We start from the raw sequence: 27,570 nt of genomic DNA, 5'->3' as shown, positions 1-27,570 counted from the left end.
AGACGAATTGTGTTCGGCTCGTGCTCCGCTCGTGCTTGATTCGTCTAGCGTAGTCCGCCTTTACAGTTCACTCACATCACTTACTAAATTCAAAGGTCAAATAGAAATTACTTTTTTACTTTTTATTCTCCTACTTCATAAATGAGTGAGTTTAAAAGCATAGCGCCACTTCTCAGGCATTTTAAAAATGTTCAGTAATTTTTGTTCTTTTCAAAAGCATTCTTCAGTCTCTGTCATGAACATTTTACTCGGTAAAAATTCTTTCGCTTTTCATCATTATTTTTGATCTACTTATTGTAACGTTATTGATTCCGCTCACTATAGACTAGGGCAAGGTTTAAGAATATAATATACATTTAGAAAATAGAATGAACATTGATGAACATTTTTTTCTTAGTATTTAGAAGTAAAAAAGTATAAATGCTATCCAAAATGTTTAGTACATATTTGAGACTTTGAGAAAGCCCTCTCATTTTCAAAGTGAGTATCCTACCAATTATGAAGTTGACTGCGCTTTCCGAAAGCTGCGCTTAATTCTCTATTTTATACTATGCAGCGTTTAATTTAAACTTAACTTCTGCAGTTAACAAAATAGAGAAGATACAAACTATTACCTAAACAATTACAGCTTGGGACATAACTATCAAAATTCGCACCAAACAACCCTTAAAAACAATGCAAATAGCGGCCATTTAAATAAATAAATATTTAAATAAACTGTAAAAGTACCCGCATTGTTTATGAGCAAAGTTTTATCTAGTATCTTGCACAAAGAAGCTTAAATTAAAAAACTAATCTTGTTCTAAAGTGAGGTGTCTCTGGTAAATAATTGCGAAATAAAGGTGAGTAGGCCGTGAGGGGAGGGCGACGGCACGAGCACGATACGAGAAAGGTCGACGACGGTAAATAAATTACACATTGGGACGTTATCGCCTGAAACCGCACAACTTCTAACAACATTGTAAACATGAATCACGTAGGTATAAAAAAAAAAATAGCTTTAGAAAATATATGCACAGTAGATTATTTATATTGTAATGTTTGTGTGTAGGTTGATCCCTCGTTAGGACAAGCATCAGCTGAAAGAGCCGAAAATCCCATTTTGTGTATTAAAACACAAATTGTCGAGTCAAAAGTCCGCACAAATAATGGCGGCAATGTACATACAAACACTGAAACTACTTTTACTACGCACTAAACAATGAATAAATACGTGTTGTACTGTTAGTTAAGCGTTAAACAACATTTCTGGTGTTATGTGTTCTCTTGGAAACAATTACTTTGGGAGCACCTGGATAGGTGGTAAGTATAAAGCAGTGAATCTTCAGTTTATCTTTAAGCTTTCTTTAGAATTTATGTAACTTCAAGCTGGGTTTTGTTATTAAAGTTAGACAATAAGAATAGAAATGCCTTTCTTTAAAGCGATCATATCATCTCATAGACTGTACAAAAGACAGAAAAGTGGCATCCAAACACAAAAATTTACTTGAACTCAACGAAAAGACACAACGTTCTTTGAATATGTTTTCCTCATCCCTCTTCCGATGTTATCCGATAGTAGGTACAGCATCCGTCCTCTACTGCTTAAATGAATATTTGAGATGTTTGCAAGAGTTGAGACATTCCCATGGTAATCGAGTGTCAAGGTTACGAGTAAAAGCATTGATAAGGGTACAGGACTGCTGCAGAAGTTTCGACAAACTTCCATGCGGTATTGATTTTAGATTATTAGAGAAATAATCAAGGATGCGGGAAATACTTAATAAGCAAGTTATTTGTGTTTTTATTCTTAAGAAGCTGTTGCACCCGGATCACCCGGATCACCGGGCCCCGGAGAACTACTTTCTGCACCCGATTAAAATATACATATTATAACCTATATTCTTTCTCAGATACTAGACTATCTGAGTTATTTAAATCGGTTCACAGACAGATAAAGTTATTTTCGCTCCTACAATAACATTTCACCTTTAGAATAATTAACCTGGTATTAATAAATGATCACCGTTTACCCATTCAGGTTAAGTAATTATGCAGTAATTGATCGTTAAATTCTATATCTACTAATAATTTAAATATCCTATTCAAATTCTAGCGTAAACTTCAAAACGTGCCTTTCAACTTAATTGCGGGATTTTGCATAAACTTAAGGGGGTGTTCCTTACTTTTATTTCGGTTTCAGTTTCGCGCACATAAATTCTGTTTTCAGGACAAAGTTGCAGGTGGGCGTGAGTAAACTTTACAATAAGTCGACTCTCCTGATTTATGTGGCCGAATGTTCGAAAAACCGTCCCGTTTTTATTTTCAGTCAAAGGAAATAATCATATTCGTGTCTACCGAACAAACAAAACCGGGAAAGGTTTCATAAATCTCTCAAATGCCCGTTTTCGGTGCCTTTTCTAATTGTAAAATATTTGTTGGGGTAATATAACAAAGTAATGGGGCTATTACATTAATATTTTATAGATTAGGTACTTGGCAACCGTTTTTCTTTGCAAACGATGTTGTCGGCTCCTTGGATGCATATGAATATCTAATAGGGTTCCTAAAATATTACCTATTCTGTGAAGTTACTTATTGTAGGTACTGACATAAAACTTAATCATGTAGAAGTAAGTAAGTTATTAATTACTTAATACGAGTAGCTAAAAGCGCGCTCTATCTTTAATTCATGAATTTACTTTAGAGTTGGGTAATATGCAAATACTGTAATTTGTAGGTAACACAGTACAATGTCATGATGCCAAGAACTTAATTGCCCTCCGTTTCCCGATTTACCGTCCTAGCAATTGTGAAATGGGGTTATTTATAGGAACATGTTAATTTAGCCGAATCCGTAGCGCGCATTGTTCCGAGCACACAAAACAACCGTGTTACTGGTGTATAAATGAAACCGCACAATAAGCATTATTCCTAGATAGTTGTACATTTGAGCGGACCAGCGCGCAGCATCACCTCGCCTATTCATTTATCTGAGCACACTCATTTAGCTTCATTTACCGCGGACCACTTCTCTGAAATCTCTTCCGCTAAATGTGATGCGATGTAATAGATTTTTTTCTTGCCCGCCATTTGGGTGCATAAAAAGGCGTGTTCATTCTCAAAAGGGACGACGGAGACTAGATTTTAAATCACGTTACGAGTTCTATGTATAAATTCGTTATTCGCAGTTTCGCACTAGTCGACATACATTGCTACACTCTTACACATAATGTTTATTAGAATCGTAACTTTTATGGCGATGGACGTGATTCGATGTAAGAAGTAATGTCAGCTGAGGCATGCTCGCAGAAATAACTTAGTTTTACACGACGACGTTTACAACCCTCGTAAGTGCATGAGATATATTAGGTATATCCAAGAGATTATTTTCTATCTAGACATTGTTCGACGTCTTGAGAAAGTAAAACGATTCCTTAGAATTTACCGGAATTATCCGCTACGAAATACCGATGCGATACGAAACGGCCGACTGAATGGATTTCCAAGAAGCAAGATTCCCTGGGAATGATAGGCAGTCCATGATTGGCAGTCAATTAATAGGCGATGCTGTTTATGAGTGACGTCACTCCTTTACCCTCAAGCGGTTTTCAGTTTATTTAGGGACCGTTTGGATTACTGATAACAAATTCTCTGTGAAATAGGACTGCAATGAGTTAACAAAATTTTTTCATACCCGTAGCTTGTGTTAACACATATAATTTGAATTGTTTGCACGAATGAAACTCCAATCGCAGCGCTTTGCTGAAACAGAGTACCGATAACTAACACAATTAGCGAACAGAGAAAATATTAGAGTATTCAAATTGACGCTTTTATCGTTAAAAGCGTCGGCTGCTCGTTTGTTCCCGTGTCTGCTGCGGTTGCAATTCAATTGAAAATTTAATCTACGAGTATTTGAACAGATGGCGACCAACATCAATATTGTAGCTGTTCCGCTTCCATGGCGAATGGCCCTTGATCCCCAAATAACATCACGCAATATCGACAAATATTCATATTTATGGACGACTGTATTCCGAATAAATATTCGTATACACATCATTGTATGTACTTACTGACAATTAGGAATATCATGTTAAATGCGAGCAAGTTTCAAAGTAAATTAGGTTAACTTTATAATTTTCAACTCAATCGCTTTAGCTTCTTTCTGACTAAAAACTTGCAAAGAACGTTATAAAAAAGTAATTTAACTCTAACGTGAGATTGCTGCAGGCCAATGTTTAAATTAAAACGCCGTAAAAGAAGCGCAACGGATTAAATTATTCCACTTACTTGTGTCTAACATAGGATTAAATTATCGTCAGTTTCATAAGAACTTATTTAAGTGATCGTGTTAGATGTAGAAAACTAGTATGAAACGTTTATGATTTCGCTCCAAAGCGATCAATTCTAGAGGACAACCTACATCATCATAAGCTTACCTACTCGCTACAAAACGTGGCGAAACAATTTCACTTCAATAGATGTAGGCAGTTGAGTACATTTCCGCTTTGATAAATAACTTTTCGAAACAGATTATGCATCATTCGGTCGAAGGGAAAGTTGTTTGCTCTATTACCTTCCAGATGAGTTACAAGATGAATGAAGCCAGTCAAGCACCCATCAGATGTAAAACTATGGGGCCCTGATTAATGATAGTTGAATCAAATAGTGACCGTGACGAAAAGATATGATCCTCATTTTGGTCACGTAGCTACTGTGAAGATTCAAGAGGCCGGGGGATATTTATTATCTACGAAGGGCAGCGTGGTGGCAACATCAGAGCCGGAAATATTCCCCTGCTTAAGGTAATCTATTGAACTGGCAAAATGAAAAACTCTTTGCAAATAAATTACACTTGAATCAACAAAAGCTGTTGCATATCATTCTGCTTCCATAACAATGGGGAATAAATAATAAAAATCCTCTCAAAAAATCCAATAAACATTCCCTGGCTGTTTAATATTAATATATTTTTAGATTTATTCCACAATACATTTATGCATGATTGGTGAGGATGAACGGACAGTAATGATCGGATGTGATGCGAATAAAAACTTCGCGCCTGCGCTTGAATGGCGAGGCCCGCTTGCTTCATCATACTACCGAGCCTACTATATATACATATGTATAGTAGGCTCGGTAGTATATAGACGGAGCATCTTGACGCTTACAGAAATGATTAGTCGAAGAACTTCTTATCATGAGATTAAAAACAAATTCACTTCAGACTTATCCCCTTTCTTTTATTGTTGCTTAATCCCTTACTTAGGAAATTGGGGCAGCAATTCGTGACAAACGCAATATAGTTAAACTTAGTAAGACTGAAACAATTAATCAAGGGGAGAATTTATTGTTTTATATTTTCTAAAATTAGAAGTCTTCAAAGTTTTGACTTATTATGGATGTTATTATAAGGTAAGTTGTAAGGTATGCGACCTAGTTGGGCGCTGCCAAGGGCGCTGCATAGCGCTTGCAGCTGCTTTCTTTACAAGTCTTATTTGACGCTTATGCAGGTGCAGCGAGGGCCCACCGGTACAATACCGCAACTATTATACACCAGGTAAGCGGAAAATATTAAATTGATAATGCTATTTCTGTTTTTATGAATGAGTGCGATAACAATTCAGTTATACCATAAGTTTATTTTATTGCATTAATACGCAATATGTTTCATAAGAAACAGTAAAATATCCATTATAGTTCGGCCATTCAGAGAATGCGTTCCTGACACGTCGCGATTGAACTGACGACGTAACTTTGCAATGGCGTTGCAGTTACGATAAAAATATTTTTGCTGGTTGTTTACCGTTTTAACAATTGAGGAGCATTAAAACAACATTATTATATCAATAATCAATGAATGTTATAATTCAGTCAGTTCAATCGCGACGTGTCAGGAACGCATTCTCTGAATGGCCGAACTATAAAAATAATAACATTGTGGGTGGTTTAGAGTTTCTCCTATTTACTCCTAAGATACCACTTCCAAAATAAGTAATAGTTGTACTGTATGCACATAATTTTCAAACAACAGGTTACTTACTTTTCGAAGCCCAGAGTTGTCCATCGTTGAGCGCTGTCAGATAGATCCTGAGATCTGTCTCACACTTCTGAGGCAGAGACAAGCTGCCATTGATGTACTCCATCCAGTTGTGGTGATCCAGCAGGGACTTCATCCATGCCATGCGGGATGCCCCCGACACACCCGTAGAGTTCACATTAGCACCCACTACACTCACCATCACTAACAAAGTTGCGACCAACATCGTTCTCGAATCAAATGTTCTGACGCACATCATTGTAAACACAAAAAACTAGCAATCAACACTGATACTCAATTAATCACATTCACCATGCTGCAGTACCTATACCTGAAAAGAAAATAAATTCAATTAAAAAATATAACTGATATTTCAAAAGAAAAAATCGATTAAACAATTTTCGCGTTCCGTTTCAACGTTCGGAAAATGAACGTTTTTTACATTGCATAATCCCGAGCTACACTCTAGAGAACATATAACATGGTTTAATTAAAAACTGGCTTAATTGTGCAATTTTTTACTTGAACTTAATAATTTTATGTGCTCTTTTTGTATTTTGAATAATTCATGTGATATTTTGATATTAATTAAAGCACATAATCACCTCATATTAAACGATTTACTGATACATAAAACAAGAACATTATTTAAACATATCCCCCTATCATAATCTTGTATACAATCTGTTTTTAATGGATGAAAAACCAAAAAGATGCTTGTCCCATCCTCCCGAGTGCTCAAAGATCGCTGTGAATAGCACAAAGAAACATCAGTCCACGCGATAAGAAAAATGTACCTATCTGTCCTTTTGTACATTATACTGAAGCTACTTCACGAAGTTTTCACGTCGCCTAACAAAGTATAATTCAAAAACAAACAAGACCTTTTTATTGGACTAATACGAGGGACGCGGCCGACGAGATTTTGTCTTCCAAATTTAAATTTTGACAACCTTTTTGGTAGATATAGGAAAACAATAATCCCGAACCTTCTTGAATATTTTATATTAGGTTGATGTCGTTGTTATTAAAATTATTAGGATCGGAATTTTATCCAACCGCGCCAATACATGTATATATTTATAGATACGTAAATTATACATTTTATTGAAATTATAATTATTGTATAGCAAACCGACCTATATTTTAGCTTTTCTTCGAAGTGGGAAATTCCCTCCGAAAAACTACGACTCACCTATATAGCACAAAGGGGTTTTGACGCAGCTGGACTTATCATGGAGTTCTGCGCTCCAGCATTCACCCTAATACATGTTGTATATGGAGCCCTTTCCTGTTCCTTAATAGCAAAGGATTAGAGGCAATTAGCAATAGCGACCGTCTTAACATTTATTCCAAAAACAAGCAAGCCACGTGGCTTCTTGCGTAAGAAGAGGCATATAGTTTATAACATATATCTAACATCATTTTCATAGCAGGGCTATATTTTTACAAAATAAAACCAAGGGTCGACCAAAACATTGGAGAACAATGGGTTTGAAACAATCGCAGTGCGTTGATTAACAACACAAAAGCGAGCCAAGCCGAAGGCAATTAGACTCCATTGAAGATGCTTTTTTGCATAAACACGGTGTCTGGTACTGAATACGTAATTGTGATTCCAGTGGTCTACGTGCGTACGCTTTTGGGTCTACAAGAAAATATTTATTTAATAGACAATTTGGTTTTATTCAATTTAAATAATTTTATTTTGAATTCTCTGTTTAAAAGCTATTTTTTCATCCTTTTTCTCCATGTATTTTCAGATACTCTCAAGTAAGTGAACAGCATCAAATGAAGAGTTACGAGTAGGTAAGTACTCCACATTGTTGCTGTGCGAGCGCCTAGTTTATAGCCTATCAACCCGTTACTGCGTGTGAAACATTTGATTCAACACTTTGTTGTAAAAGCATGTTCTCACTATGGCGTACCTACGTACAGCTTTTAGGAATCTATTCATCTCCAACTCTTCGAAACTACAGATTTCCGACGTCTATATAATCTACCCTATACTAATCTATACTAAATACTTATCCGATCCTCAATGTTACTAAGGGTATATGAATATCAGCGCATAAAGTTTAACTTGTACCATTAGCATTACAGATTGTACAAATTTGTTTCATGAGTTGAAATTAGTACAGTTTAGTTAACCATGTAAGTACTTAAAATACAACAAAATAACATGCAATTTCGTAGCTATTTAGATTAACATGTGGGGTATGACTTTAAATCAAGTTTTTTGTAACAGTCCAGTAAGTACATTGTAAGCATGGCTACACACTCGTGATTTTTGCTCGCGTTTTAATGCCGATCAGTTTATGCAATGCATTGTGCAACTGTTACAACTTGCTAATGCTATTAGTGCATTTCTCCTACCTATACCAATTATGGTATTTACTTATCTAGTTTGTTTGTAATAAACTTTATACTGTGACAAACTCGATTCACTGATCAAGACTCTACTATTTATTTCTGCGCTTTTCTGCATTATTCAAAAATGTGTACTTACATTTAGTAAAGAAATATTCATTGAAATTAAACGTAGGTAAACACAAGCAGTGAAATAAGAAAACGATCCCGTAATATACATTACATCTACATCCGAATTGTAAACGAAAAATTTGAAATTAAAATACTGCTTTACATAATTTATAAGAAATTCATCGCACAATTTGTATTGCTTTGAATTGCGGATGTAATATTAATCAGCTCATACGATGAAAAATTATGCAAACGAAACGAAAAGTTTCTCCAATTTGTAATAATTATACCATTCCATTTTCGGGTGTTCTTTCCTATTCAAGAGTTACATTATAAGAGATCTCATATCTGACCATGGCCTACTGGTGCGCCCCGGAGCTAGCTGACAGGTGCTCTTTCCATCGTAATAACAACGAGCAACCAGCCGTAGTAAGTAATACGTAACTACTTAGTTACATAAATTCACATAATAGAGGTGCGTAGTATCGCTAATACATTTAAACTGTGGGAACAGAATAATTTTGTGGTCATTCGCGTGATTGCGGCTTATCGCAACTGCGTGTTTCTGATGCATGGATGGCCTAGATAGCTGGATGGCACGCTTTCCGCGTCAGAAGTCAGACTGCGGTCTGCAGAGTCTGACGGTGGTCGGCCACGTTGCCTCTCGTCACCACAGCGCATTCTCGACAATCGAGTAATGTGCTGATTCGATAATGTGCTGAATTTATGCCAATCGATTTTGCATATTGATTATAACCGATTGAATATTTCCGCTTGTAGCTTTTACTTGCTCTTGGCAATACGGAAATAGATACCGATATGTATTTGCGGTACCTACACACTTTCATGTGACACGATTGACAATAACGTAAGAAAGTTTACACTAGTAAGAATATGACAAAACTTTAAGGATATCTACTAGACTCACACGCAATCAGTTGCTACCCGACAGCTACTCGATTACGTACATAAACAAATGTATTGTTCACTTAAGTGATAATGGCAAAGTACATAATCTGAGAGCAAATGTAACCGAGCTTACACAATACCCTTGGTCCAGCTGGCCAATGATACAAAAAGCCGGTGGAAATCGCCCACGCTCAGTGGTACCATTTAACAAATGACTTGAACAGATAACATGCCCTTAAACGCACACACCTCCCTTTCTTGCTATAAACCCAAGTGTTGTAATTAAGTTTACACTTACACCATCCGCAGACGTTATCTAATCAATTTGTTTAATAGTTTACTATAACAAAATAAAAAGATATCGGTCAAGTCAGGTCAGTTTGTATTCTTTATTGCTTGATCAATCTAATAATGGTCTGCCAATTGAATCTTTTTGTTAACTACTTATCGATTGACAATCAAACTTACAAATCGATTGATTGGGCTATGGCCTGTCGGCGTTGTAGGAATAATTTCAAATATAGAATGTTACGTCACATTCTAAGCCCGTGGTGGCTTGGGTTCCGTACTTTCATTGTTGTTCGAAACAATATTAATAAATCAATCATAAACATACAGGCTCAGCGTTGCGTAGTCAGTTGTTTACGTAACATTGTTCGTAGTAATGAATGTTTTTTTTTTAATGAAAATAAAACACTGTCGTGGCTTTTTTAGAGTCTGCTATTTGATACTGATCAATCAATATGATGAACGCAGCCTTTTTGCCAAGCGTATTGGGTCGGCCTCCAGTGTAAACAGATGAGGCCGAATATCAGTGGTTTGATCTGATTGATGGATGAATGAGTAGACATATAGACTCACGAGTAATGGATAGAGAACAAATGAATTCTATGATCAGTTCAGCAATTCCAAAATTTTAATACGGTGTTCGTTAGGAAACTCCCAACTCAATTTTCAAACTTTTTTCCTTTACAAACTTGTCATTCATTTATATGTCAAGTAGGACAATAGCTAATATTCTATGCCTGCTGCGAGGCATGATAAATACATACCTAGTTCAAATAGACAAAACGTTAGGACACCAATCATAATACTGTCTTACCGAAAATGGTCCAAAAAGGTCTTGTACAACATTGAGAGTCGACGTGACTGATTTGTCAAACAGTGAAAGGCCTTATCTCATTACGGTGTTGCTAACTGCATAGTAACAACCAGTGAGCCGCTTAATCTGTTATGGAACTAGAGATGGAACGGATTAAACGAATTGATTTGTACGCATATTACTATCACGACGTCAACTAAAGTGGTTGAGGTGGGGTTCGGTTAAGGAATTATTATATTCTGTCTAGAACGTACTTAACATAAAAAATATGTATGTGTTTACACATAGAATCTCCTTTATAGCGATTGAAGCTGATCATGGTATAAATATTTGATACGACTGTAATGTGATAGTTTGGTTCCACTTTAATCTTTGGCAAAATCGGTTCGCTGTAATTTGAACAACGGCCATTCTTGCCAACTTTAATAGCAATCGGTGAGCAATCTGTAAAATTATTCAAAAATAGCACTTTAAGTACTTATTTATAGACCCAAAAGTTTGCTGATTAGGTCCAGGCAACACAGACCTCTATATCATATCAAACGAGAGTCACCGAAATGGTCAAAGGCAACAAACTTCAGAATTTCAAAGGTAGCCTAGCCTTTGAATTGTCTGAACTTGATGTGTAGGCATCCACGTACAATTGTAGTTTTGACATTTACACATACGACAAAGCAAAAGTTACATAGGTGACCTATTCGCAGACTTAATTTTGACTTTGCTAGACATACGCTGTTTTCAAACAAGTATTGTCTCATAAATAGAAGCCTTTCTCTGAACTGACATAATTTAAATATACTAAAAACTAATTTTTAAACTAGCGGAGCGGTATTCGTTTGACACAATAGGTATTTCATATCTTATTTAGGCATAAGTAACTATATTACCTAGGGTACCTAGTATTTTTTTTCTAATAGACAATGAAAAAAACTGTTTCATTTACGCACACTTTCTGATTACTTGAATAGTAGAACATCTTGAACATAAATACGACTTGGAGATACGTGCCGCCGTAAATAGGTACATAAGATACAAATCTCCAAATCACTACCAAATGTTGTTGTTTTCTCATTGTGTTAGAACTAGTAGTGCACTAGCGATTCACTATAATCACTATTAAGTTGAATGTTAATAAGACATCTTCAACATAAATACGATTTAGAGGCACGTACCGCTGTAAATACCTACACAAGATACAAATCTCCAAATCACTACCAAATGTTGTTGTTTTCTCATTGTGTTAGAACTAGTGCACTAGTGATGCTGTTAAGTTGAATGTTGAGCGGGTCCCACGTAACTTGTACGTCATCACAGCGCACGCTACAGAACACCGACTTATGCAAATTGTGATTTGAATTCAACACGTTATTGCGCTGTATGGCTGCAGTTCAGATGAAATTCATGTTCATATTACTTCGAGTTTAGACCAACAGAATGTTCAACAAAAGTATTCGCGACAATAAACATTTTTCTATAAAAGTTTTGCTGTCATATGAAACTATTTACATACTATAAAACGTAAAGTTTTTACTCAGAGGTTTCTTTAAACGGAATGGTTCCAAAAAGAGATTTACTGAAAGACAGAAATACCAATAAAGGTAAAGTTAAAACATATTGTATGTTCATTTCCTATCAGTTGGACTACGGACAAGGGACGCTATGCAAACAGATTTAACCCCTAAGCTTCTTATTTTCAGATGAATACAAAATGCTATTAAAAGTTCTTGTTTCGTATAATGTGTTGGCTTAAAGTGCGTGAAACGTGGAAATCCGCATTATGGTTAAAACTGTGCCAAATGTCCCCTTTAGTTTACCCGACGTTAATGCCGACCATTTTACATTTTTGTTGTTACAGCTTTCAAAAGTTTTCTGGCCACCTAGTTGATAGGAATGAAATATTAATAGCCTCTATACACTTTCTAGCGGATTATTTGCAGGTTCTGCAGTTAGGTTAGGCCTTTAGTTTAAAACAAACAAAAAAATGTTTCCTCTTTATTAAGTATATTAGTATAGTTAGCATAGATAATACCTAAAAATCAATAATAACATAAATATAAGTAGAACCTTATAAAAATATTTTTGTATCGCTGTGATTGAACACAACAAGGGACTTGTAACTGAAAATAGAATCCTTTTAAATAACATTACTACCAAATATGTCAAAAATATAAAAGAATACTTTTTAGGTACAAAGGAAAAGGGTTGAATGGCTAGGCACAAAAGTACAAATAAACTTTTAGTAAGTCCTAACATAAAATATCTAAGAGTAATAAATGTGACCCTTTTTGTTTCAAATCAGACAATTTAATTTCATTGTAGGTAATAAATTCTAAAATACATAAGTCGGTATAATCTGGCTACTTATGTCTGAAGTAGCTTACAAATAATATTCACACGACGAAAATTGTAATTCTATCATTATAACACGTAATAACAAATAATAGGTACAAATAATTACATAATTTACTTTCCATTTACTGCATTGAGAGTCAGTAAACATCATTTTCAAACACGAAAATGTACATCACTCATTTCAAAATAATTTTCACAACTAAAATGGCTAACCAATTCAATAATTAAATGAATATTCAGAATTGGTACACCAAATTGATCACTATTTTGCCCAGTCAACAGCTGGACATATGCCATTTCATCGCCAACCACAAAACTCAATCCTCGGTTTAAATATTCAACAATACAACAACCTAAATACATAAACGAAAACTGTATCATTTATTAAAATTATAAAACAAACCGCAGCGGTACCAAGTGTAATAATATATCAGACGGTGACGGAATAAAACTTCCACGGTGTTTATTCGAAAACAATTTTACTTTGATAACCTCACAATCAATCACAATTACAATCGTTATTAGTCTTATCACTAGTACAGCCAAAGAAAGACTGCCGACCGCCTGTTGGCTCTGACTGTTTGACGGCTATCCCCTCCACGAACTTATCACGTCAAACAACCAGAGACAACCAATCAGCCGATCACAATTAGTCAATTGAGATATTAATTGTATAAATGTAGAACAATAAATCATTTCTTACATACTAACATTGTATAATCAATAATTAATAAATTAAGAATCTAACATTCGGCCATCCGCCATCATTACACGTCCCCGTGTATCCGGGTCTCACTTGAATTTACAAATGTAATTTACATTAACATATTTCACACATGTTTTGCAATAGAAAAATTATATAATCATATCACATTTAAAGGTATAAAAGAAACCACTACGTTAAACAACTCTTAACAACCATGTGGTACAAGCCTCTACTATCTAGAAACCATTAGATCAAAGAATAATAAGTACATAATAATAAATATGTGGTACAGGCCTCTGCTATCCTGAAACCACCCTGTCACACAACTCTCAACAAATATGTGGTACAAGCCTCTACTATCTTGAAACCACTAAATAAACAGTAAATAAATAATCAGTATGGGGTACAGGCCTCTGCTATCCTGAAACCACCATATTACAAATCAACAAATATGTAGTACAAGCCTCTACTATCTTGAAACCACCATATAAACAATAAATAAATAATCAGTATGGGGTACAGGCCTCTGCTATCCTGAAACCACCATATTACAAATCAACAAATATGTGGTACAAGCCTCTACTATCTTGAAACCACTAAATAAACAATAAATAAATAATCAGTATGGGGTACAGGCCTCTGCTATCCTGAAACCACCATATTAACAACTCAACAATTATGTGGTACAAGCCTCTACTATCTTGAAACCACTATATAACCAATAAATAAATAATCAGTACAGGTCTCTGCTATCCTGAAACTACTACATAATTAAGGGTGTACGGTACAATTACAGTTATAGCCTATCTATTAGTTAGTTATTCATTATTACCATCCTCCCCATCGTTTGAGGATGATGAGTCTGCTCTAGACCTATTAAAATTCATCCACCGCTTCATTTTATCTACTGCCACTACGGCTGAATATCTGCGGTTCCGTTTTTTAGTAATCGGCGTATCCTCTACTCTATACCTATCGTTACCTAACACGTCGACAACTCTATACGGTCCTTGGAACTTTGGTATTAGTTTTCTGCTCTGACCGGTGGACTGTATTTCGCGTTCAATACTAACCAGATCACCAATACTATACTGAACAGGGGTACGAGCATTCTTGTCATACGCAACCTTTTGCTTATCTTGATAATCTGTTATGTATTCATTGATTTCTTCACGAATTTTATCTAAGGACTCGGTCTCGTTTACGCAGTCGTTATCAAGATAAAGTTTGATTCTACCTTCAGTGGTCCCTATCAACGTGGTGCCAAATAACGCTTGTGAAGGGGTTTTGCCTATTCCTTTGTTGATGGTGTTATTGAGACCTAGTTGGATATCTGGAACGTGGGCGTCCCATTTCTTTTCGTCCGAACCAATACATTTAGCCGTAAGAGCATCTAACAATGTGCGATTGTATCGCTCTACTTGCCCGTTCGCTCGCGGCGTAGCGACTGCATTGAGAACATGTCTCACACCTAACTTATTCAAAAATTCTTTGAATTTAATGCTCGTAAAGCAAGATCCGCGATCCGATATTATTCGTCTAGGAATCCCGAAAATGCTAAAGTACTCACGCATCTTATCTATGACCACCGAAGTCTTCGTATTTTTGACCGGTTTCATCACCAAAAATTTCGTATATGCGTCGATGATCACTAACAAGTAGGCATTACCCTTAGAACTTTTCACGAACGGTCCGACGTGATCAATATGCAATGTATCAAACGGGACTTCCCTTTTCTCGATAGGATGTAAGGGTGGTTTTCGAGATAACGTAGATTTCGCATAGGTGCACTCAAGGCATGACTCCACATATTTCTTAACAAAGCGCCTCATCTTTGGGAACCAGTAAGTCTCTTTAATCTTAGACAGAGTCTTATCGAATGCAAAGTGACCGATATCGTCGTGGCATTGTTTTAAAATTTGCCACCTAACGCCCTTCGGTACTACCCACTTCTCCCCGAGGTCAGTCTTATAATAGAGCTTCCCATTGCGAACTATGTAATTATTCTTAATGTCGACAATATTATCGGTTTCAGGGTCCTTAAGAATAGAAATCTTCCGCTGTAATTCTGTGTCAGCAGCTTGTACCGTACTAAGCCAATCAGATTCCGTGACCTCCATTATTGACTCGCAATCGTCTACGACTGTAAATCCGCTAGGTGATGGATTCCGACTCAGAGCATCAACGTGCGCCATAGATTTACCGGGTCGGTACTCAATAGACATATTGTATTCCTGCATAGAGATCCACCACCTAGCAACTCTAGGAATAAGATCACGTTTTAAGAATGTAGCTCGCAACGAGTTGCAGTCTGTAATTATTTTAAACTCGATACCAATGAGATAGACGCGGAACTTTTGCAACGAGGCGATGACAGCCAATGTCTCAAGTTCATATGCAGTCATGTGCATCTCTTCTTTTGTTGTCTGTCGGCTATAGTAGGCATTCGGTCTTAAGATACCGTCCTTATTACGCTGCATCAAGATACCCGCGATCCCTATCTTACACGCGTCGGTATGAAGCTCTGTAGGAGCTCTCGGATCGTATAGGGCTAGGATCGGCTTACGAGAAAGCTCTTCCTTCAAAGCGTCAAACGCTTGAACTTGTTCTCTTCCCCATTGCCATGTTGCGTCCTTTTTTAACAAGGCAGTGAGGGGTCTAGCTATGATCGAAAATCCCTTCACGAACCGCCGGAAGAAACTACACAGACCAATGAACTGGCGGACATTATGGACGTCAGTAGGTGTTGGAAAGTTCACGACAGCATCGACCTTGCGAGATCCTGGTCTTATGCCATCTCCACTAACCTCAAATCCTAAATAGTCAACTGTTTTACTAAAGAAACAGCACTTTTCTAATTTTAATGTTAGGTTGGCATTTTGGAGTACTTCAAGAACCACCTCCAATCTTTCTAACCCATCCTTCAAAGAAACTGATGGGACAATAATATCGTCCATATAAGCTGTCGCGACCCTGATAGAGGCTTCCTTAGACTTTGCACTGGTTTCATGCATTTTAGCTTTAGATAAAACCAGATTGATCATACGCATAAAAGTGGATGGTGCATTAACTAGCCCAAAGGGCATCCTAGTAAACTCATACTGAGCATCAGGGGTGACAAAAGAGGTTTTGTGTCTATCACTCTCCTTAATCGGGATTTGATAATAGCCGGACGCGAGATCTAATGTTGTGTAGAACGAATATCCTGCCAACTCATCCAGCTGATCATCAATTCGTGGTAACGGGCAGTTTTCTCTGATCGTTTTCCGATTTAGCGCCCTAAAGTCAACGCACAGCCTAACGTCACCGGTTTTCTTTTTGACAAGAACGATCGGACTAGAGTAACTCGAAGTGGAAGGTTGAATAATGCCACAATCTAATAGTTCCCTAATCATTTCACGCACCTTGTCTCTTTCACAATAGGGTAATCTATACGGCCTATAGGACACTGGTTCCGAATCTTTCAAATTTATTTCCATCTCTACAACATTGGTTCTGCCTAACTCATGCAAGTCAAAAGCGAAGCATCCTCTATATTTATTAAGCAATTCAAGGAGGGCGCGTAAACTATTTGCATCAAGTGAACCGTCTGTAATTATGTCAGAATTAACTATTGGCCTCGTTGTAGCCCCTGTTTCTACTCTGAGGACCTCTTCTACCTGCTTAGGCACATCCGGAAAAGCTTGTTTACACCTGGCTACCAAAGTGCCAGCGCTAAGCGTGAAAGGATTTCTAGAAGTCCCCTTAATGAACAAAGATACGCGACCATTGACAACCGAGAACAATCCACTCATCAGACAATATTCTTTGCTAGGTTCAAATCTAGTACTACTTTCAATGAATATTTCTCCAGTGAACGTAACATTAGCTTGAACATCGACTAAAGTTGATCCCGCGACTGTACAATCAGAGGAACAATAAAGCTTAATGCGCGTGTTGTATTCTATAGACGAAAACATTAATGTATCACAATCCTTCTGGACCATTATATGAGACTGTTCGGTGAACGATTGCCCTACAATGAGAGGAACTCTCATAACGTCGTCCACTACTACCAGAACCTGTACCGAAGCGCTAACCGAATCTATTGTCAAATTAACTTCCACTATTCCTAACGGTGCGACAACACTATTGCCAAAGCCCCGCAAAACAGGTAAGCCATTTTCTGAAGTCCAATTTAATGACAAACTGATAGCCGCGGAACTACTAATCATTGTTGCTATGCTACCGAAATCAATGAAACATTGGATTGGCTTGTCGTTTAAGAAGGCCTGCTTGTAATATTTGGAGGAGCACGTGCCTTCAGAACTAACGGCCATTACAGGTTTGGAGTTAAGGCCCTCACCAGAACCGAGAGTCGCATTCGTTACAGTCCTACATTTATCTGCAGTATGACCGTAACGAGAACACTTATCACACCGAAGAACCGGTTTAGTACATTGAGACCTAAAGTGCCCTTCTTGGTGGCAATTATAGCATTTAATAATACTGTTACGATCTTTGGTTCCGTCTTTTACGGTGTTATTAAAATCTTTAATATCGTTTCTACCCTTCCTACGATCATATGGTACACTAATTCGAACATTCTTTAAGTACGGAAGCAGCTGATCCGGTGACTCAAACCTTGCTGCCTCTGCACCTAACCTTAAACTGCGATCCTCAATACCGAATATAATACATTCCACTGCCTTTTTACCTTCTATACCACATCTATTTAGCAAGGATATCTTTTCGTAGAAGTATTCTTCTAGGGAATCGTTGTACCTAGCGCGTTTTGCTAACATTGTCGTAAGTAACTGACCATAATTTTCGCTACATGGAAAAGCCAATTTCAGCTTTTCCTGCCACTCATGCCAAGTAAACAGTACCGTACTGAGCCCTTCATACCATTTTTGAGCCAGACCTTTCAATTTGGGTAGTGCAAAATGGATAGTCTGTTTATCTGTCCAGTTATAAATAACTGCACACTCGTTAACTTTATGTAACCACATTATTATGGTCTGTTCTTTCCGGGCTGGGTCAAACTCTGGTATTGTATTATGTATAGATAGTTTATCATTAACTGAACTCCTACTCATACTTTGAAGAGCTTCTACTAACTGGGAAACTACATTATTAGATACAACTTGTGATTCACTTACTGCTTCCTTGAAGGGTGTTGCCAACTGTCGGTCCGACTTGCCGGTGTCCATATGTTGACTGCCTTCGAGTGGTAACTCCGCTGGACGTCGCTCGACAGGGCACCGGGACCGGCAGCTCGTGGTGCAGTCACGACGGGAGACGCAGGTGCTTGCACGACAGCTCTGCCCATTTCGAGCGTGACATCGATCACGCCCACGCGATCGCGAGCGGCGCCTGCTTCGGGATCGGCTGCTGTCCCGACGCCGAGGTTGAGATTGTCGACTGTGTCGGCACCCGTCTCTGCCATCGGGGATGCGCGAGCCGCGGTGCTGGCTATTTGAATGGCCATGACGACTACGCGAGCGCGTACTGCGCCGCCTAGGCCGACCGCGAGAGTCGCGTGTTTTGCTGCGCGAACGCCGCGTGACTGGCGGCGTATGTCTCATTCGAGAACTAGGGTTTTGATCCATGTTCCTGCACAGAAAATCTTCCAACAGTACACGTCAAAATAATAACTTACTGTATTAGGATTAACATAAGAGATTGCAACCAAAGCTTTGAAAAGATGGAAGACGAATAACAAGAGCAGAAAAAAAAAATGGTGACAGGTGTAAATAATTGCGTTTCACATAAAGCAGACACTAGGTAATTAATATGTACTTCATAGAAAGGTGGTTAAAATTTACCCAGTACCCATTATTTCAATAACGGTAAAGTAAAACATCAGACATACTACAAGATAGAATTATGTTCAACGGGTAAGCAATAAGATACTTAGTTAAGCTTTATATAATGCGGGTAGCACAAAAATCACGTACTTAAGGTGTTATATGTTGCATTGTTCCATTATGGGTATGCTTTTTGAGCACGTGTCAGTCGATTATAACCAAATTTTAGTACCACTCACCTGTATTTTTACACTGGGACAGCCAACCTTAGATACCTGGGGCGTTAATCCAATAAGCCGAACTAAATTCAGCTTACAATCCCGCTTCTGAGATGTAATAATATATCAGACGGTGACGGAATAAAACTTCCACGGTGTTTATTCGAAAACAATTTTACTTTGATAACCTCACAATCAATCACAATTACAATCGTTATTAGTCTTATCACTAGTACAGCCAAAGAAAGACTGCCGACCGCCTGTTGGCTCTGACTGTTTGACGGCTATCCCCTCCACGAACTTATCACGTCAAACAACCAGAGACAACCAATCAGCCGATCACAATTAGTCAATTGAGATATTAATTGTATAAATGTAGAACAATAAATCATTTCTTACATACTAACATTGTATAATCAATAATTAATAAATTAAGAATCTAACACAAGTTGAATAATAATATGTTTGTCATAATTAAGGATATTAAACCAGTGTTAATCTACGGAACCCAGACGGGTTTAAACTCGACTTAGCCAGATAAATGAATGTTTCATGAAGGTTCCTGAAACAAAATTGTAGGGTTGCTTTTGGCGTTTAATCTTGGCATTAACGGTACGATTATATCGTATTTATGAATATTCAATTCGTTAGTCGGTGAAAAGTTTTTGTATGAAAATAGACATAAAGTAGGTTAGAATATGCTTTTATCATTTTGTGTTTGAATCCTGTAAAGCCTTATATTTTTTTTTGTTATAATAAAATTCATCTTTTCAATGCACGCTACACATCTAAAAATATTATTTTTACTCATTCCGTGAAAGCAGCAACAATTCTTGCACACGACATAACAAATAATTACAGGGCTTTCATAATGTTTTTCTTTTCTATCAACTTTATATTTCCAACGGAGCATATTTGTTTATTTCCAGAGTTTACAAAGGTACCCTTATTATCCCGTTGGCGCTTGAAATACGGTCGCACTGAATAAAAAATATAAGTATGTGAAGTATAAGTACAAACATTTGTTCGCCGCGATCCCTAATAAGCCGGCCGTCGCTCAACGGATAATTTCTTGTACAGTTTTCGCTTTGTCAAGTTCAGGGATTTATTTCGACCATCTTTGCGTGTGGTGTGTGATGTAAGCCCTCTGGCCACTGATGATGTTTAATATATAAGTAGGTATTTATTTAATTTAGTAACGTCCGTTATTACTTTAAATCTTCTGTATGATAAAACTCAACTTTAAGACTTAATATGATAATATATTTTTCAGGCACATATTCATTTTCCCTGCATAGCTTCGGCATACATTCATAATGAGACATAAATATCTAGACACTCTACTTACTAATTTTAGAAATGTACACTGGGGCATGCCTTGGCAACCTGTCTAACCTGTCACCCTAACACGAAAGCCCTCATAACTTTAGATCCCTCAGGTACTGCCGTATAGGCAGACAACCAGAATTTGTAGTAGGCGACATTCTAAATACTTCCACACAATATACGAGAAACATTCGCAATAAGCCAACGTAACAACACAAAATATTTTGAAACGTTACAAAATATTTGCGTCCAAATATAAGTTTCTGTATAAATAGTTAATTAGTTTGGCACTTAGTAATCTGAGCGGAATTAGTAGAGCTGCAAGAAGTGCTGTCGTCACTGTCCGTTTTGTAATATTTGTCCGCTTTCTATGACAACGTCGATGGCACATTTTCGTTTCCACAAGGTCATGTGAGACTTATCTAACTAACGATTGGCTCTAAGAAACTGATAGGTATTGAACATTTTTGTGAAAATACTTTACTTAGGCTGATTTATTTATAACAAACAGGCAAACACACACGTACCTATTTCGTTTTAATATTATGATCTTCAACGAGAATTCTACGTGCTCAAGTATGAAAGTGAGCAGCAAGCAAATTGTCAAGAGACAAAACCTGTTTGTTGTTTCAACCGCAGACTGTTGCATTGTGATTTCTTACGTCGGCAACAGATCCGCCTGGATTTTACTCTTTTCTATTAACTTACCTACAGAAATAGTAAAGCTAGCTTGAAAGAATCATTCAATTTAATACCTATAAAAATACATCATAAGTAAGTCGTGTGTTTATTTCGTTTTTATTTTAACAGTAAAAATACATTAAGTATATTTAATATTTATGATACACAAGACAATATGTCTTTCACACGTAAAAGTTTGTAGTATTTTTTCAATAGGTACCTATAAATGTATATGAAGATTATATCGTTTCCTATAAATTATATGTGTAACATTAATAAATGATTCTAACATAAGTAAGACTCGCACAGCTAGCTCTTTTAATTTTTATTTTCAGTTTCATTTATCTTCATGAAAAAGTATTTTAATCATCGCCCGGGTTTTCTCATTATTCTTTCTATACCGTCGTAATACCTGGATTATGAGCCTACAACACCATTAGTAACTCTGTCAGCAAGGTTTATCATTAAAATCCAATGTATAGTTTCCGATCTAAAATCCATCGCCTATTCTTGGTGCAAACGAACCGGCTTCATTATGTATGTAATTAATTATAACAGTAGGTACATCGTACATATTATGTAGATGTATACCAATTTATATAACGATAATTCACGTGAATTTCATAATAGATATAATATTGGTAGTTATATTCAGTCGATACTTAGTAATAGCGTGAATGGATAAATCAGTATTTTATTGTAAACATAATGAATAGACCTGAATGAATCATAATATATTTAAGAGTAAATAGGGATAATGTTTTGGAATTCACGCAAACCACAAGTAAACCAGTAAAAATTATACTTCTATATTAATTTACTTGATACCTTACAAGAAAAAAAATGACCATCCAAGACGATATTCGTTTAAGGTCCGTAAAGGGACTCGTTTTATTTCTGAAAGGATCATCTCAGGAAGGAAATATGTCCGTGTCCTTATACAATTTGGACACACACATATATCTCTGTAAATGTATCGTTCTTCCAGTTTTTATATACTTACTTACCTATTGTGAACAGAAAAGCTGTTTATTGTACGAACGGACGAAAACGCTATAGTTTTTCAACAAAGAAATAACAAAAAGGGATCCGCTTGAAACTTTTATAAGTGGGACTAGAAAGGAAATTGTTAGAGAATAGAGTATCAGATTGGGGTCCGTTTTATCGAAGTAGTTTCAATTTTAACTCTGTCTGGACCTAGGTATGACACATCTAGATTTTTTCTGACCAAGAACTTCATCATTAACTTACATTAAGGAACAGCCACGCACTAAATAGCACTTCTTGTTCCAATTTGCAACGTAGCTATCGCATACAGCTATGTTTTACATCTATTAGCTTGAGTTAGAGTTAATCGAATCGCGGACGGATCGATTACTGCAAAGGCTCAGTCGGGAAATTAATTAAACATCTATGTACTACACAAAACAATCATGATGATCTACAGATGCCATAATATACATACTTTTAGATTGTTATTAAAATACTGGCACGATTCTAAACCATGGCTTCTACATTTAAAAACTAATTTAGATCATAGATAACGACGAATGTATTTAAAAAACGAATGTAATGTAAACACGTGACAATCGTCTGCGGAATAAAAAAAAAGCGGCAAACGTGCTTTACAACGCTGTGTGGTCTCGCTTATACAGGCTACATAATATTATTACGATACGTACGTATGGTGTGAACGAGGGGTGATCATTAACCTAGTTGCGCGGTTGTTACTCTCTTACGTCAGAAAAAAATCACCTGATTAAAACTAAGTGTAAAATTACATCGTTGTTAAGCCACAATTGTTCGACAAATGAGGAAAATTTGTATGAGAGTTTTTGGAAATAAATGAGCGAATGATTTTTTTTTAAAGAAAATTTCTAGATCTTCAAAAGGAAACAGCATCTAAGCAGCACGGATAAATATTCTTTTCTTAATTGAATAAAAGAATATGAAATAAAAAGGCACACTTAATACGATGACAAACAGCTTATCTTTATTTTGATTTACTCGTAAAGCGAACAGTGTACCTACTCAATAAATAAATTATTTGCCTGGAATTATTAAAGCCCAATCTCTTGGATATTCATATCAATTAATTAATTATTTATTGACATTCAACAACATTACAGAGGCTTCAGAAAGCTTTTATAAATACTTAAAGCGACCTGTAAGAAGGGATCCCAACTCTGAAACGACTAATTTCTTTTGGATACGGGTTGAATCTTTTAATCCAGAACGCGAACTTTTAATTTATCTTTCAGGTAATCTTTTCAGATTAGGTAGTCTTTAATTAAACTGATGAGGATTTTCAATTTTTCGCTGTCAGAATAAAAAAGCCAGTTTTAAGTTTGCGGTGTATGCTTGTGTCTGTTTGTAGCTGTCATAGCTCCGGACAAAAAAAAATGTTGTATTTAAAAGGATATTTTGCTTAGCTCCTATTTAAAAAATATTCAACCTTTTAAGGAAATACAGGCAAATCTTTTTTAGGTTCCTGAACTTCAATTCAATATCGGCAATAAATACAGTCACAGTTCGATAGAATTTGAATAAACCATTCGTTTCTAGCTGTCCACCGTTTTATGAACAGCGGAAACCAGTATATCAATAGCGTTGTATTTTTACGAGAACCTGTCCTGAATTCTGAATAGAAACGAAGAAAAATAGAGACACTGCGGGAAAAAACACAGAATATATACCTTCGAGTTCTCCATGTTGCAAAGGGTAAACGACTCTGCTAAATATTGCACGGGCTAAGCTCGAATTTTGCCAGTCCACAGATAAAAAAGGGTAGATGTACGGATTTCCCCAGGTAAGTGTGAATTTATTATCGCCCATAATGAAAAGTAAAAAGACATTTGCACGTGAAATCGTGATGTCTCTGTGACGACGAACGTGGTTTGTGACGACGAATTCACTTTTTTATGATAACGACAATGAAAAAACCTCAGCCTCGTTATACATCGAAACACGTTAACTTTATTACATTTATTTGAGTAGGTAGGTACTACTTCTAGTACCATACCTGAAAATAATAAATTTTTACATAGCCCCATTCTGATTGTGAGGCCCGTGCTTCGGTCAGTCTAATTCGATCACTATCTTTCTATTCGACGAGTTCGTAACTGAGATACATACACAGGCTTATTTATAAGTTCTGTTATATACAATATTGAGAAAGTTCTACATAAAACTTTACAACTGACTAGAATCATCGTTTTCTATGGGCGGAGTTGCTGAATAGTGTGTTAAGTTGCGATCAGTCGCCGATCGCAGCATAATGGTCGTGATTCGTTGCTGGGGCTCGGGACGATCGCCTCGAATGGGGTCAATCGCTCACAAAAACCGATTCCCTCCGTCTAAATACGGTCAAAGGAAACTTGAATTGCACAATTAAGTACCAGCAAGGAGCTTTTACTAACGCCAGTGGTCATACTGTAGCCGTGGAATATGTTATACACTTATATAAAAGTGCGCACACGCCTTGTTAGTGACATAAATGCTATGACGCAACGTGACATCTTTGTCGGAGGAGCAAATCTAACAAACGGTGAAAGTTCATAGTCGAGCCCGCGGCGGCGATTTCTTATTTACTCATGGAAATGACTCCTGCGCTCCGAACTTTATAGGTAGTTGAAACGGTGATATTTGCAAGAGGCCGCGGCTTGCACCGCCCCGGCACGACGCATCCGATATTGCGAAGGATATGAGGCTATCGAATACAGCGCGGGAAATGTTCGATATGTTTCCACTTTCATCGTGAGTGCGTATCGTATGAAATGGAGCGGTAACTTAGGACTGGTTCTTTTTGTTCCACTTTACGCAAGTGGTCGATGCAATAATATTGCCTGAATTCCGCGGCGATCATTAAGTCGGTTATGATAAACACTGCCTACTTTTTAACAACGTGTGCATTATAATGAATCGAATGCCGAAATAATTCGAATGTAATATGGATAAGCATTTGATGGTTACGAAACTTTTAAGCAGTTTCGGTTAAATCTTAGTTTAATGTGACAGCTGTTTACGGAAGTCGTGGAGGGTTGATGGAACATGGTTTCATGTTATTTCCGAATGACGGTTCCACCCTTGCGGTTTTATTTGTCTTTGAGGCATAACTGACTTTCTGAGCCATAAAGTTTATTTATTTTATGTAGTACTCTGGGAACATGGAATATAACATACCTGCCTCAATAATCCCTAGACGAGGCATCATAATAAAATCAAAGCTTATAATAATGTTAGTACAGCGTAACCTTCGGGTGTAATATAAAATGTAATGTTTACCATTAACAATAATATATTGTTTGCGAAACTTTCGGTACTTATTGGTTTCACTTCAGCTGTAATATTTCACTGAATTAAGAGGAATCACTGATAAATTGGAATTGAGAAATGGTTTGACAAACAATGGGCACTAAGCTTTTATTTAGTTAATAGATGCCTACTTCGTTAGCTAAGTGGAGCGACCCATTATCAAACGCCGATAATTAAATTCTCTTATTGTTTTTCTTTCTGATTTCTATTCGATGGAAATTGAAAGTATCTATCGTTGAGTAATGAATTAACGTTGAGACGCTTTAGTATAAGATGTTAGCTATTAGATAAATCTGTTCGCTCAATTAGGTATTCAGTAGCAGTAAATTTTGTAACGTCAATTTAAAAATAAAAATAGCAGTAAAATTAACGACTTTTAACTACAAAACACTATTAAGTTACTAGTTAAGCAAGACTCTTAGTACATTTCACTTAGCTAAGAGCACGTTGCACATCTTTATTTGATTACATCTCAGATCCTCAAACAGAATTGTTGTTTGAAGATTTTCCTTGATATGCAAACAATAAGCTTTGTATGTCATATTTATTATTTACTTGTAAAGAGCAGCTGCCTCAAACTTTCCCCTATGCCGTCTACACGAAAAAGATTTTTTGTAGTAAAATACTATACCCTTTTTCAAACTGTAGGTAAGTGATACATTATAAGTTCGGCCATTCAGAGAATGCGTTCCTGACACGTCGCGATTGAACTGACGACGTAATAACATTCATTGATTATTGATATAATAATGTTGTTTTAATGCTCCTCAATTGTTAAAACGGTAAACAACCAGCAAAAATATTTTTATCGTAACTGCAACGCCATTGCAAAGTTACGTCGTCAGTTCAATCGCGACGTGTCAGGAACGCATTCTCTGAATGGCCGAACTATAGTGGGTATTGTCGCCTAGACTCGGCCCTTGTAAAACAGGACTAAAGCATTATACAACCCGCTCTACTTTTCACTTTAATGATAGGTTGACATTTCGTTTTACGTACCCGGTAACCGACATAAACCTGCTAGTAACTAGTAGGGATAAAGTTATTAAATTATTCCACTTTTCCCAATAAAATAAAACATACGAACCTCAACTTTGGTGGTTTTATATCCCGTAAAATATTTACCAGTAATTAAATGATCACTTTGTTATTTTCACTGTGTGAGTTAGTTTGTCGATGTTTGAAGTGAACCGATGCGAAGTGAACCGCGATGGTTGCTCAGCGGTGAGCAAGAGGCAGAGCGCGTGCTGCGCAGGAGTCGACGGTCGTGCGGACACTGCGCCGCCGACCAACACCCGCCGACCGGTATGAAAGTGTGTTACATCAAATTAATATCACTTACTACGGATTGCCTTAACATTTGCCACCTATTATGTCAACGTTCAACTTTATGCGTAAATAGATGCCCATCTTGGCTCATCCAAAAAACTACGCTTCATGTGTCCGACTAGGTTTTAAGTTTTATCAAGTCTGAATACCTAAATAATTGTGCTCTGAATTAATAATGTCGTCGAAATACCCTCTATCTATACTAATATTATAAAGCTGAAGAGTTTGTTTGTTTGTTTGTTTGAACGCGCTAATCTCAGGAACTACTGGTCCGATTTGAAAATTTCTTTCAGTGTTAGATAGCCCATTTATCGAGGAAGGCTATAGGCTACATTTTA

The 27,570-nt window shown here is 36.8% G+C and overlaps 1 protein-coding gene across 1 annotated transcript in view; it reads right to left on the bottom strand.

Moving 5' to 3' along the window:
* LOC124643769 (nose resistant to fluoxetine protein 6-like) overlaps positions 1–27,165 on the bottom strand; it is a 66,224-nt gene extending 39,059 nt beyond the window's left edge. Inside the window, exons 1-2 of the mRNA XM_047182852.1 lie at positions 26,991–27,165; positions 6,029–6,356 (exon numbers count right to left, since the gene is read on the bottom strand). Of these exons, the coding sequence (XP_047038808.1) occupies positions 6,029–6,284 (256 nt within the window). The 5' untranslated portion in view covers positions 6,285–6,356; positions 26,991–27,165. The remainder of the gene's footprint in view (positions 1–6,028; positions 6,357–26,990) is intronic.
* Positions 27,166–27,570: the final 405 nt, after the last annotated feature.

Source organism: Helicoverpa zea, chromosome 2, assembly GCF_022581195.2.
Source record: "Helicoverpa zea isolate HzStark_Cry1AcR chromosome 2, ilHelZeax1.1, whole genome shotgun sequence".
NCBI classification, from domain to species: domain Eukaryota; kingdom Metazoa; phylum Arthropoda; class Insecta; order Lepidoptera; family Noctuidae; genus Helicoverpa; species Helicoverpa zea.
Note: the sequence above shows the minus strand (reverse complement) of the source record. Positions and strands in the feature narration are given on the sequence as shown.